The following is a 13492-nucleotide window of genomic DNA, read 5'->3' on the forward strand; positions in this document are numbered from 1 at the left end:
ATTCCAGAGCACCACCCACACAATTCTCTGAGTAGGTCACCAAATGACAGTAAATCTCCCCAGTACAATGCAAAACAAAGCTGTCACATCTGATTAAATTCTCTGTGACTGAGTGGCCAATGGACATTTCTCTGGAACTTCTCAAGCTTAAAAATTAACCTTGTGAAGATGTATATAATAAATCTCTAATTAACATCTAATTATTATTTTCTTTGGTTATGGAATATCACATATGAGTCAACAAATTTGAGGGACAGTTACAGGATTATCCCTGTGGGGTTAAAATTGAAGTTTCCCTTTAGAAACAAGCACGGTTTATTTCTGCACTTAAACTTTACAGAAGTAACATTTTGAGAGGCATCACGGGGCAGGCATTAACAGAAAACGGTAGCTACGGCAGCGTTGTTGAAACCGTGGAAGCCTCGACAAATATGCTATTAAATTCCAAGGAGTTTATAGGAAGCCTTAATTTCCATCTAAAAGTTAATTTTTGCACTTGTAATGGACAACAGGGGTGTATTTCCCGAAAACGTATGAGTGGGGTGGGCTGTGAGGAGCGGGGTGAGCTGTGAGGAGAGCAGCGGGCTCTGAGGGGCCTCTGAGGGGGCCGCACCCCTCGCCCCAGGACGGGCAGGATCCCCATGACCCGGGGGAGCCGCTGAGGGCGGCCCCCGTCCGCTCTCACCGCTCCCCGGCACCGAGCGCGCCCCCACGGCCGCCGCTCCGCATGCGCCGCGGCACCTCCGGGCCGCCAGGGGGCGCCGCAGCACCGCGGCCCCGTTTCCCCCCCCGCCGCCACTGCCGCGACAACAGCGCGGCCTGGCCGGGCCGGCGCCATGGGCAAGAAGCACAAGAAGCACAAGTCGGACAAGCACCCCTACGAGGGTGGGTGGGCGGCGGCTGGGGGGGGCGGCAGGGGACAAGGGAGCGAGCGAGGCGGGTGCGGGGTCTCGGCCCGCGGCCTGGCCGGGCCCGCCGGCCTTGGGCTGCGGCTGCCGGGCGGGGAGCTGCCGGCCCTCAGCCGGGCTGGGCTGCGTGTGCCCGGCTGGGGGTCCGCAGGGCACGGGGGGGGGCTCTGCGGCTGTGGCAGCCCGGGGGAGCCGTCGGGTGGAGGCAAAGCTCAGCCCGTGTTGTTATCCGGGTGGAGCGAGGGTGTTTTCGGCGCTACTCATGTGCCCTATTTCTCTGCTGTCCTAAGAATACGTAGAAAAGCCCCTGAAGCTGGTGCTGAAAGTTGGAGGAAGTGAAGTTGCCGAGCTGTCTACTGGAAACACAGGGCTTGATTCAAGCCTATACGATGACAAATCCGAGCACGAGAAGCACAAAGACAGAAAACGGAAAAAGAGGAAGAAAGGAGAGAAACAAGTTCCTGGAGAAGAAAAGGAGAAAAGAAAGAGAAAAGTTAAGGTATGCATATCTTAATATTGCATTTTAGTCCCCCTCCCTCCCTCCCCCCCAAAAAATAAGCTTCAGCTTTCTCTAGACCTCTTCAGATGGTGAGCAGATATAACTACTTGTATCCTTAAACTGGAGTGCATTCATAGTGCGTATGCTGGTTCTGCCAACGCCTTTTCCTCCAGGTCCTTTCAGAAAAAGATGAGTAAAGCCGTCTAAAATAGTGGCCAATATAAACAAAGAAAATTAAAACCAGAAACAATTCTCACATCTAAATAAATTAATTTATCTAAAATGAAGCCTTACTAGTTCTTAATTAAAAAAGAAGGAATTGTGTTTCCCTTTGGGGGTTCTTTAGCTGATAAGCAATTATAACATACTTATTTGAAGTGTTAGGGGTACCCTTCATTTTAAACTTCCTGTCTCTTTCCTACTAGTTTTTCTAAAAGCTTCAAAATAATCCTAGAGGCTACAATGGAGATAATTCTCTGTGCAGAATTGTTCCTGTCATGCTATAAAAGGCTGTCATGTTTAAAAAAAATAACAATAACAGTTGTTATATAGCTGAAAGTACTGTCCAGTAGATGGAGACAGTACATAAAGAATACAGGGCCTTACAATTATTTAATTATTTTTATTTTTTTAATAAAAATGCTAGGTTGTTTTGAAAAATCTGGAGAGCATTACATGCAGTAATAATACTGGTTTGGAGGTCCCCTGAGTTTCTCTAACAATCTTTCTCTTTCTAGGATGATAAAAAGAAACGCGATCGAGACCACCCAGACAGCGATGGAGAGCAGGAGCTGAAATGTCAGACCCCTATCAGGTTGGAATTGCCACCAGAGAAATCATTGACAAGTACTTTATCAAAACAGGAAGGTAGGAAAAAATTACATTTTGTTTACCCTTGGTTAATTCCAGTTTTCTGCAATTGACTTATGTTTTGTTTGTTTCTGTAGCAACTGCGTTGACATTTTTTGCCATCCCAGTGTTCTTCCCCATCTTATAGAAATACATGTATATGAATCTATGTCACCATGTACTTCTTTTACAAAAGGGTATCTAGTGTCTGTGTCAGTGTGTGCAGGATATTAAGGTCAATGAGAAAAGGAGATCCCCTACATATCCTGTTGTTTTTGCAACCATATTTTGTTTTTGTTGTTGTTGTTTATCAGGAATTCTCAAGTTGGATCAGTTGTAAGTTTAGTACCACTTGCTGTCAGTTCTGTTTCACATCCTTTCTCCCCCCTGCTTCTTTTTGGTCTAGAGGTGGAACAGACACCACTTCAGGAAGCTCTGAATCAACTCATGAGACAGCTGCAGAGGTAAATATCCATGCTACAGGCTTTCAGAGCTATGAAATGAATGTAACATACATTAAGAGAAGAAACTTATAAAAAGCTGACTGAAAATATCACTAAATATTATGCTGACATGACTATTTTAGAAATCGAAGAACTAGTTTAAGAATAGATACAGTTTCTGCTCAGTTTAGGCTTCATGTAATCATGTCAGTTTTAAGTTTAAAGTAATTTTAGAAAACCCTTGAAAAACAAAAACAAACAGAAAAACACACACACACAAAGAAATTTGTTCTAGAAAAGATTCTCAGCAGCTAATCAGCCTAGCCTGACCCCACAGAGAAAATACTAAGCAACTAAATTTGACGTTAATGCTTTTAGAAGCACCCATGAACATCGGTGTACATCAGAGATCACAGAAAGCCTTGGAGACATTTTAATGTAAAAAAGAATGTTAAAATTGTGTGAACTGAAAATGAACAGAATTATAAATACATATGTTCTATCACAGATTTTAGCAACAAGCTTTCCCTTCTGTTAATTTCAGGGTAAGAAAATTAATGAATGACAGGTATACATTCTTATCACATTTGTTCCCTTTATTTTTCGTCAAACTAAGTATAGTATAAAACCACTTCTGGAAAGACCAAAACTTCAAAAGATTTAAAAATAAAAAACATTCTTTTGAGGAATACAGATAGTTATCAGACTGTAGAACTAACTCCTGAAATATGTTTGTAGCACTTTTCTGGTATATGGGTTTGTTGTGGAATCTTTCCAGCCTTCAAGAGTGAAAGACTGTGCTGACACAAGCCATTTCTGGCTTTATGTTTTTGATTCCTTTTCAGCCTAGTCTGTTCCTTTCTATTTAATTCCAAGCTCAATATGTTCTTTATTATAAAGTCAAAACATAAAAATGTCTTTTCATATCTTAACAGAAAGGATCCAAGTTCTTTCTTTTCATTTCCTGTGACTGACTTTATTGCTCCTGGCTATTCCATGATCATTAAAAATCCTATGGATTTTAGTACAATGAAAGAGAAGATCAAGAACAATGGGTACCAGTCCATAGAAGAATTAAAGGTAATTCTGTAAATTTTATTTTGACTAGAGATGGATTATGGTCAGTTTACTTCAGCTCTAGAATTTTATAAGAATATGAAGTTACCAACAAGAACCAATACTTCAGCATGAAGAAATGTTTCTTCTTGACTTTTTTGGGAGAAAGAGGTTTTGCATCAAAACTTTAAAAATTAGAAGCAATGCTTAACATTTAGGAATGTTTTCAGGATGTTATTGGGAGTCTAGTTTTGAGAGGAGTTTCATTTACTTATTTCTGTTTAAATTTTTAATTAAGTACATTTAAATTCATTTAAAAGGTTCTTTGAAGTTCTTTTTCACTAAAGCTCTAGATACATCATTTGCAACAAGGATTTTAATACAGTATGCTGTAAAATTTTAACTGTAATTGCAAAATTATTAATGTTTGCATAGGAGAACTTCAAACTGATGTGTACTAATGCAATGACGTACAACAAACCTGACACCATTTACTACAAAGCTGCAAAAAAACTGCTGCACTCAGGGATGAAGATACTTAGCCAGGTAATAGAAAATTACAAAACAAACTATTACAAGATAGCCTTCTTACTTTTTGACTCTTCTTTCATTCTGCTTTTCTTGTAGGGATCTCATGAAAATGAATGAAAGCTTGCTTAATATTTGTCAAATGCTTGCATATTAGGATTTCATAGTACTAAAGCATGAGCTTTTAATACAGCTAGCAGATTACTTATTTGCATTTTATATTTGATTTTTCTAAATTGTCTTTATACTTGCTAGTGAAAGAAAGAAAGGATAAAAATTAAATAATTCTCTGCAGGTAAGTTAAGAAAAGATTGATTGAAGTAGGATACTTTAAGATTCAGCTGTGTGTTTTAGGAGAGGATTCAGAGCCTGAAACAAAGTATAGAATTCATGGCTGATCTGCAGAAGACAAGGAAACAGAAAGATAAGATGGAACAGCAACTAACTGGAGAAGATGAAAATGGTTCTGGGAAAGACAAAGGAGAATCTGTGGATGGTGATACCAAAGCATTCAAAACACCCAACAAAGACCACAAAAAGTGAAGTATTGTTTCATTACTGATTAGAGGATACAGCTCTTTAAAGACACTGAAAGATGACAACTATTAGGGACTAGTAGATGTGGGTTTCTCTGGTACAGGATATACACTAAGAGCCCTTCATCTCAAGGGAGCAAAATTTATATAAAGCATTATTGTATGCCAAAAATATATGTAGAATCTTTTATATAGTACCATCATTTTTTGTGGAGGTAACCCTGTACTGGTCATCAACTCCATTCCTTCAGTTGTTTTTTATTTTAGTGTCTCTTTCACATAGATAGCACTGTTTTGAAGAAAAATTTTAAATATCCCAGTACAAAATAACTATTTAGCCATTTGCATGTACCAATTATTTTGTGCATAACACTTGTATTTGAAACTTGTATGTTCTGTAGCCTATGCATTTACACTTTCTAAATTATCTTTTAATATCTAGGAATACTTCTTTTAATGTTCCGAAATACTAGTGAATTCATTTTCACAGATTCAAAAATAGATACTAAAATCCAGAGTATATGAATTAATTTTACCCAAAATATTCTTGTTTGTTGTGGGGGAGTAATGATGTAAAATCTGACAAGCTGCCAAACTAGGACATCTGTATGGCTAAAGTAAACTAAACAAAGGCCTTTACAGTCACTAATTTAAAAAGCATTTGTGGGTATAAGTAGTGTCTGTCACATTTTTTCCTGCTATATTAAAACAGTTTGCATAGTTGACAGAAAAAAATATATATTCCACTGTATCCTTTCCTAATAGCCAGTTGGTGTCTGTTAAAGCTAGTAATTAAGACACGTCAATTTTATTCACAGAAAAGACAAAGACCTACTTGAAGACAAATTAAGAAACAATAGCTTGGAAAGGGAACAAGAGCAGATTGATCGCATTGTTAGAGAATCTGGAGGAAAGCTAACAAGACGACTTGCAAACAGCCAGGTAAGTCTTGGGGTGTTTGGTATAGTTTGGAGTATGAAGACTCCGTTCACTTTTTCATGGACCAGGCTCACTTAGCATCTTATGTCAGTTGAAACTCAAGGGGTGCTTTTACTACAGTTTACATCATTTTACATGAGTAATCATCTCCAAGATAAGAGGGGGGTGGGGAGAAGGAAGGTTACCCATTGAACACATGCTGGATTTCATCAGCAGAGCAAGTTCAGCTTAAGTTTCTTGAATTTTTAAATAAAGTAACAGAAAAGGTTGAATACTAAGAACTTCAAAAAATATCTCAAATCTGACCTGCAAAAAAAAAAAAATTAAAAAAAATCCCTCATAGCTCTGAATTCTGAAGCAGTCAGATATCTGAGCAAAGATTGTTAAATAGGAGGAGGAACACAGTTTGGTAAAATTGACCTACTTTTCTATCAAGTATGAGTTACTTATTTTCTTAGTCTTTACAGAAATGTTACTATTTCTTGTAACTTGGTAATTCCGAGATCAGTAACAGTTATCTAGCGAGAGCAAAAACGGTAGGAGTATTCACTTTGAATTTAACTTATCTTTCCAAATTGCTTTCTAATTCATATAGTTGAAAGTGTTTCATTAGAGGTTTTTATAAATCTAAGAGCTGTGAATTTCAGCTAGCGTATAAAATAAAATCTTATTTCAGTGTGAATTTGAAAGAAGAAAGCCAGATGGTACAACAACTCTGGGCCTTCTTAATCCAGTTGACCTTAGTGCAGGAGGTAAGTTGGCATAGTTCTGGTAACAAATAGCTTCCACCTACCTGTTCTGTAGCTTTTTTTGCTGGGGTAGATGGGTGAATGGTGCCCAGCAATCAAACGGTTCTTAATAGCCTGATAATTTGAACTTTAAAAAGTTGCAGCTGATCACTATTAAGAGGAACTGGAGAGAGCCCTCAGTGGCTTCATTTTGCATCACCTATTTGTGGGAGGTGCAAGACACTTCTTTTGTCATAGAGATGGGACTACCAGTCATATGCTAGGGCACATTTAATTTCTGGACTACCCTTAAGTCAGGATCATTTGTAGAGTGAAGTCTGTGACCTGAAGGGTCAAAAACCTTTCAAGAACTGGGAACCACCTGGGACCTCAATCATTTGTAACATCAGTACCATCTGTGTAGTGCCACTAGCTGGAAGGGTGCAGGTGCTTGATTTTTTTAACTGCCATCTCACTGCAGATTTGAACTGACAAGGTCTCGAATAGAGTGAAACCATGCTGAAAGTTTGACTTCTCCATTCCCCTAATTTGTGCAGTAGGAAATCTCAGCAAGAATAAATAAATTTACAATCAGATCCTCTTTAACAATATAGCCTTTGTTAGGGAAGGAAGTAAAGTAGTGAAAACATCTAAGTTAAAATCTTCTATCCTTACCTAGTGTTATCGCTTAAACTAGTATTATCGCTTACTTACGTCTGACTTCATGTTCATGACTACACATAGTCTTTAATATGAAACAGTTGGACAAAAACACGCTTAGAGTTGTATCCTGTATAATCTGAAGCCTTTGTCTATGAGTATTAAATGAGTTTGGATGTCTTCCTATGTCAATGAACAATGCCATCATTACTTTTGTATTTTGATTATATCCTACAGAACCGGGTTACTGCCCTGTAAAGCTGGGTATGACAGCAGGGAGACTTCAGTCAGGAGTTAATACATTACAAGGGTTCAAAGAAGATAAAAGAAACAAGGTTACTCCAGGCAAGTGCTGAATTTTTTATTATATTTGTTATTATTTTAATTCTTTTTGTATAAACAAAATATGTTGGTCTCATTACTCATACAGTTTTGAACTTTTTAATGATAAAGCACATCTTTGCATATATTTATCACACAACTAAACAGCACATCACAAATTTACACGTACAAAATGGGAGGTACATTCAATAAAATCTTCATCTATATTGAGAAGAGGAACTATGCCAGTGAGGTACAAAGGTTTTTGCTAAACATGTTTTTTTCTTAAGAACTATGTTCTAGAAATTTCTTTGGGGGGGATTGTTTTACAACTGCTTCTCACTTTTATCTGATATGTGCATACCAGAGGTGATAATCAGTGCTGTTGTTATTCATTAGTGACGTACTTGAATTATGGACCTTATAGTTCCTATGCTCCGACATATGATTCTACATTTGCCAACATCAGCAAAGAAGATTCAGACTTAATCTATTCAACGTATGGGGAAGACTCTAATCAAGGATCTTTCAGGTAATCAAACAGCTAGGATGTGTATTACAGTTTTCATCTATAGAAGCAGTTTTGTGCAAATCTCTGCATGGACTGCATCTTTGCTGCTGGAATGACGTTGCTACTGTCTCACAGCCTACTGTTTTTTTGTTAGTTTTAAGAAGCAAAAATTTAGTAAGAGAATTTGTATGTGATGTAAAATTAGCCAGGGCTGAAGGATTTTTATGGTACCAATACATAAGAACATAGAGCCTAGCACTTAATTATTATTAATTCGTAACTATTTCTGAAGGACTCATGTTAAAAACCAGGAAAATTGTTGAGGAAAAAATGTTCAGACAAACTGAATTTTTTTAATGTTAATGAATTTTATTACTGCCTTGAGAAAAAGTCAGCTTTGTTAATGACAAATAGTGACCACATTACTGTGGTTACAGTGGGAGATCTGAGTCCAAATCAGGTGATTCCTAATTTCATTCTTAAATAACATGTATATTACTTGATTTTCCTACTATTTGCTACAGCAAAAATAATTAATTCCCATTGCTTCTATTATTCCTGCTTGTAAAAATGTCAGAATGTAAATCCTTTTGTTTTATGAGAACTCAGGAATAGAAGATATTCATATTTATATTCATATGAATATAAATTCATATTAAATATAGGAATACTTAAGTACAGCGCAAACGTTAAGTGGCTGTGCAAGTTTGCTGTCAGTTTCATGCAGCTGCCTGAAGCAGTATACCTTTCATCCTTTTTCAGGTTTTATAAGTAATCTGAATGTGTTCCTAGGCTGCAAAAGCCATAGATTTTAAACAAAAGCAAGCTATTTAGATTAAATTCTATGCTGGTTTTTGTGTTTTCCATTCTGTAGATATTAGTCTGCCTTTACCTAACAAAACTTTTTACTGTTGAATGTTAGATACAGAAGTGGTTACCTTAACTATCTTTTAACCTTCTAGCATTCATGAATTTTTGATGAAATCACAAGATTATCCTTTCCTAATGGCTGATAGTTTGCTTGATGTTCTAACTAAAGGAGGACACTCTAGATCTCTCAGAGAACTTGAAGCGGTAAGAGTGAGTTTGTGGACTTTCTAGTCTTTATTTTTGCACATAAGCCATAAAGCTAGAGAAAGATGATACTGATCCTATTGACAGGCCCCCTTTTAAGCGGTAAAATTTGGAAGTGGAGATACCTTTGTCTCCAGTGGATGGGTCTTCTGGGAAGAGATTATGCTGGTTTGTTAATTAATGAACTGTGAAAAATTACAAAATATCGTAGGTTACCCAGAGTCCCATGGCCTTTTTCTGTCTATTCTACCACTAGCACTTAGAAAAGAGCAATATGGGGTTTAGAGACAAGGCAAACTCAGTTTTTTGTTTATTAGTTTCCATGAAAAGTTTAGCATGCCCCTAGCAGCCACTGTTTATGTCAGAATTAGTACCTAGTTTTTTTTATTAGTTAACACATATTTGAGTTTAAAAGCACCGCACTATGGAAAACCACTAAACAGGTAGTCCTCAAATGCTCCTGAGACTTCAGTACCCATATACATGTATGCCAAACATGACTGGAATCAGAGGAGCTGATGAGGTGAACAGCATGAGACTAAAACTTCATTCACAATCCTTGAATTAGTTGAGTATCTCCAGAGGGCAGTTGCTGCTAACTAAAAGTGTTCATTTGACCTACTTTCACATGAATGGAAACTTGAAATACAGATCATAGCTTCTTAGTAATGGTTCGTATATCAGCTAAACTAATACTGGAAATAGTTCATAGAGCAAAGATCAGCCCCTGGCCTCCAGTTCAGACCTCTGCTTAGCATTACTCTTTTCTAGTACCCAATAGTGACACTGAGTTACAGGGTTCAGTTGCTACTGGTGCAAAATATTAAGAAATAGTTATGTATTGAAGCAGTATATTTCAGCTTCTAATCATCATGCTTCCTTTTCTCCCTCCTCCCCAGTAGATAATCTTTGAGGTGATGTCACTGGGGAAGAACGCATGGATGTTTGCAGAGAGTAATAAAATGCATGCTATAAAAATGTATTTTTAGCAAACATTGGTATCTGAAAATGCTTTCTAAAAATAGTTGCTTTGTAACTTGGTTTTACAAAGAAAGCTTGCATCAGTTACCTCAGTTTAAAATACCATATTGTAAGGTGTTACTTTGACCTTAAGGAAAAGATAAGTAAGCTTTAATGCCTGCTTTAAAGAATTCTTTGTGTATTCAGCCCCTGGAGGAAACTGAAGGCACACATGAAAGAAGTGATGCAATAAAAGAAGTAAAGGTAAGATTATTCGTTTAGCTACTGTAAGCAACACGTGTAGCTTGTCAGTTATAAAACTGCCAACAATTGTAAAGCCTATGAAGCGACATCGAAAATTTGATTGTAAATATACACAATGTAAATCTTGACAACTGCATGCTATTTTGTAGGCATTTGCAGAATCTCCAAAATCTTCAAAAAGTTAATTCTTAATTTAGACTATATGTCAATAGAAGTGCAAGAAAATGCTTATAGGCTTTTGTCTGCAATTATCATACAATCCACTGGCACTTCTGGCTGACAGCTGTAGTTATTCTAATTACTTTTAACATGAACTTGTAATAAGTATGAAATACCATACCCCACAAGACTTAGCAATCTTTGAGTCATATTCTCAACTATCTTGTGTCCCTGTAGGCATACAAAATATCACTAAAATCATTTCATCTGACAAACTTTGTTCAGTTAAAGAAAGTATAGTAGTAGTTCTACTGAAAGGCTGCTCTCCTGAAGCTTTAACCTGCTGCCAGTTCCTGGGTTGTTTCTGACTTTCGGTCTCAGATTGTACATAAGTTCTGTTCTAGGTGAGATACCAATGTTTGAGTATGAAATAGTCAGCTGAGCAACTAAAGATCAGTAAAAATTTCATAGGGTGTCTTTACTTCTTTCCTGCTGTAAGTTGACTTCTGTTTTGTAGAGCTGATTAATTTTAACTAATTTGATATTCTGATTTCCCCAGAACAACTTTGTTGTTTCAGACTGATCTAAATATTATATAAATTATTTCTTGCTGCTTTTTTAGATTATGGAAATTGACATTGCAACAAGGTTGGACTCTGCTAATAATGACAGACTCACAGCACTAAAAGCTGTTACAAACTTCGGCATGCCTGTAGAAGAGTTTGATTCTGAGGGTAAGTTATCTTGGTACTAATAATTCTGATGTGTCTGTAACCTTTAATGAAAGGTAATTAATGTTCTTAGTCTCCTTGCATATTCAATCTTACGTATTTTACATCATAATGGAAGTAAACACACTCTCTTACTAACAGGACTTTTCTTCATTAAACAGAGGCTGAAATTTTCCAGAGGAAACTTGATGAAACAACAAAGCTTCTGAGAGAACTTCAGGATGCGCAAAATGAACGACTAAGTACAAAACCACCCCCGAACATGATTTGTCTTCTGGGTCCATCTTACAGAGAGATGCACTTAGGTAAATATACTTTTTCTGCTCATTTTTGGGGAATTGGTCAAGTCTCACTGTTTTATAAAGGCAAAACTTGATCAGTGGGGGATTCTCTGCCCTGTTGTGTATAGTAGATTCATTTGTTGTACGGAAAGACAGATGCAAGTTTTAAACAGTAATGGCAAATATTTTTTTCTTTACTAAGTGAAATTCCCTAAAATTGAGAATTTTCTCAATGCCCCAGGGCAGATAGCCAAGCACCTCTAACTTCATGATCTTTCCAGTGTCTTTGAACAGGAGTAATTTAAATGTTAGCGATTTTTTACTGTAAGGATAGTTTTCTTCTAGGCTAGTTTATTTTATTATAACCAATTAATAGCAATCACTTACTCTTCAATTATTCGAGCAAAGCCCCTTGTTCCACAGCTCAGTTCCAGCAGCCTTCTCTGACAGGACTGTGTGAAGAGGGTATTTGTTCTAGGAGTAAAACTAAATTGTGCAATATCCACTACAGTGTATGTGGCCTAAAATAGCTAGCTCACTGACAAAAGATAAAATCCCCATTATTGCAGAAATATGACCAATGTTGGTCCAGTTCTCTGTCAGTGATTTTATATGCATGCTTGTACATGTAGCCTATGAGTACATCTACTACTATTTTTTATGTAGCGGAGAGAGTAACCAATAATCTGAAAGAACTGGCACAACAAGTGACTCCAGGTGACATTGTTAGTACATATGGAATCCGGAAAGCAATGGGAATTTCGATTCCTTTACCTGATACAGAAGACAGCGGGGTAGATTTAACAGATGGTGAGTATACAGAACTGTTTTGTAGCATCTGTTCAACTAAAACAAAGCCACATCTGCAAACCATTAGAATGGCTTGTGGTAGAACTTGGCAGTAACTTAGTTCCAGCTTTCAGTTATTCTCTACTTTTTAAAATTCTGTCTTTAATGGAAAGTTGTTGTGCTTGGTCTCAGTTCAGAATTAATCTTTGGAATACATGGAACTTTGTTTCAACTACTCAAAGTGGTTATTTTATCATTCATCTTATAGCACTGCCAAATTGTAAAGCTTGGCAAACCATTAAATTCTAGTTTTTCCATTTAGAGTGAAGTTACAAGAAAAGAGTTAAAATTCCTCACTTGCTTAAATGAGGACATCGTGCTTCCTTCTTCCCCAAGCTTTTGGCTGTGCACTCCTTTTGCTTAATTTGGCCAGCCGTAGTGCTTTTTAGTTGACAGCATCAACTCATTTATCCAGCACGAAGTAACTACTGTTTTTGCTGGACTGAGGAGTTTGTTCAGTGAAAAACTTAAGTGCCAGAACCAGATCTCCCCCTTGTGGCAGCGGCTTATTAAGTCATGTAAACTGTGAAAGCATTCCTAGAATTTGTGTTTCCTCAATTTTTAAGACAGGCAAGAATTTAGTTTCAAGAAAGGCAATTCACACAACAAATTTGCACAATATGTGGCTTATAAAAGGTTTCAGGTCTCATGTGATTTAATGAGAAGAACAGGACTGCTTCAGTAACTTCTTTTCAAGGAGACTAAGAAATCTCAATTTGACAATTATTGAGCAATTTCTTTTTCGTAGTGTACTACAAGCCAGACTATGTAACAACCAAATTCTTGAGCTGTTACAGAGCACACAGTTAACTCAGGACTGTCTGTACAAATAACAAATTACTTCAGAAGTATTATATTGTATATGCACTTATTTCATTGACAAGTTCTAAATATACATATTGACCTGGTCTGTCGTACTCTTCCAGAGTTTCAAGAACCTAAAAAGACTGTCACCATCACTGAAAATGAATGTGGGCCAGTTAAAGTCTGAAGCTTCAGTTAAGTTTACAGGTGTTTGTTTGATTCTTTTTAAGAACCAGATAAACATTCTTCAGGTGCATTCACAGAGCATGTGTATATTGTGTGTTAAAGAAACTACTTTTGTTTATTAAATTTTGGAACTGAAATTTGAATTGTTTGAGTTTCTCCTGCTACTTAAAAGCATTTGATTATTCTTCTGTCATTTATTATTTTAA

General features: G+C 37.1%; 1 protein-coding gene across 1 annotated transcript; it reads left to right on the forward strand.

Annotated features, from left to right (window-relative positions):
* Positions 1-766: 766 nt before the first annotated feature.
* Positions 767-13492, forward strand: BRD7 (bromodomain containing 7). Its single transcript, XM_084294614.1, has 17 exons — positions 767-885; positions 1199-1407; positions 2145-2274; positions 2663-2720; positions 3635-3779; positions 4191-4301; positions 4638-4822; positions 5638-5761; positions 6435-6510; positions 7384-7491; positions 7867-7999; positions 8941-9052; positions 10220-10276; positions 11058-11169; positions 11328-11471; positions 12114-12257; positions 13223-13492. Exons 1-17 carry the CDS (start codon positions 837-839, stop codon positions 13285-13287), a joined length of 1962 nt encoding a protein of 653 aa, XP_084150740.1. The 5' UTR covers positions 767-836; the 3' UTR covers positions 13288-13492.

Source organism: Netta rufina (assembly GCF_964035555.1).
Source record: "Netta rufina genome assembly, chromosome: 13".
In the NCBI taxonomy this organism is placed as follows: Eukaryota; Metazoa; Chordata; class Aves; order Anseriformes; family Anatidae; genus Netta; species Netta rufina.

Coding starts and splice junctions, on each gene's coding strand:
- BRD7 (XM_084294614.1), top strand. CDS start 837: ATGGGCAAGAAGCACAAGAAGCACAAGTCGGACAAGCACCCCTACGAG. Junction 886..1,198: donor GGACAAGCACCCCTACGAGG/GTGGGTGGGCGG, acceptor TGCTGTCCTAAG/AATACGTAGAAAAGCCCCTG. Junction 4,302..4,637: donor GGATGAAGATACTTAGCCAG/GTAATAGAAAAT, acceptor TGTGTGTTTTAG/GAGAGGATTCAGAGCCTGAA.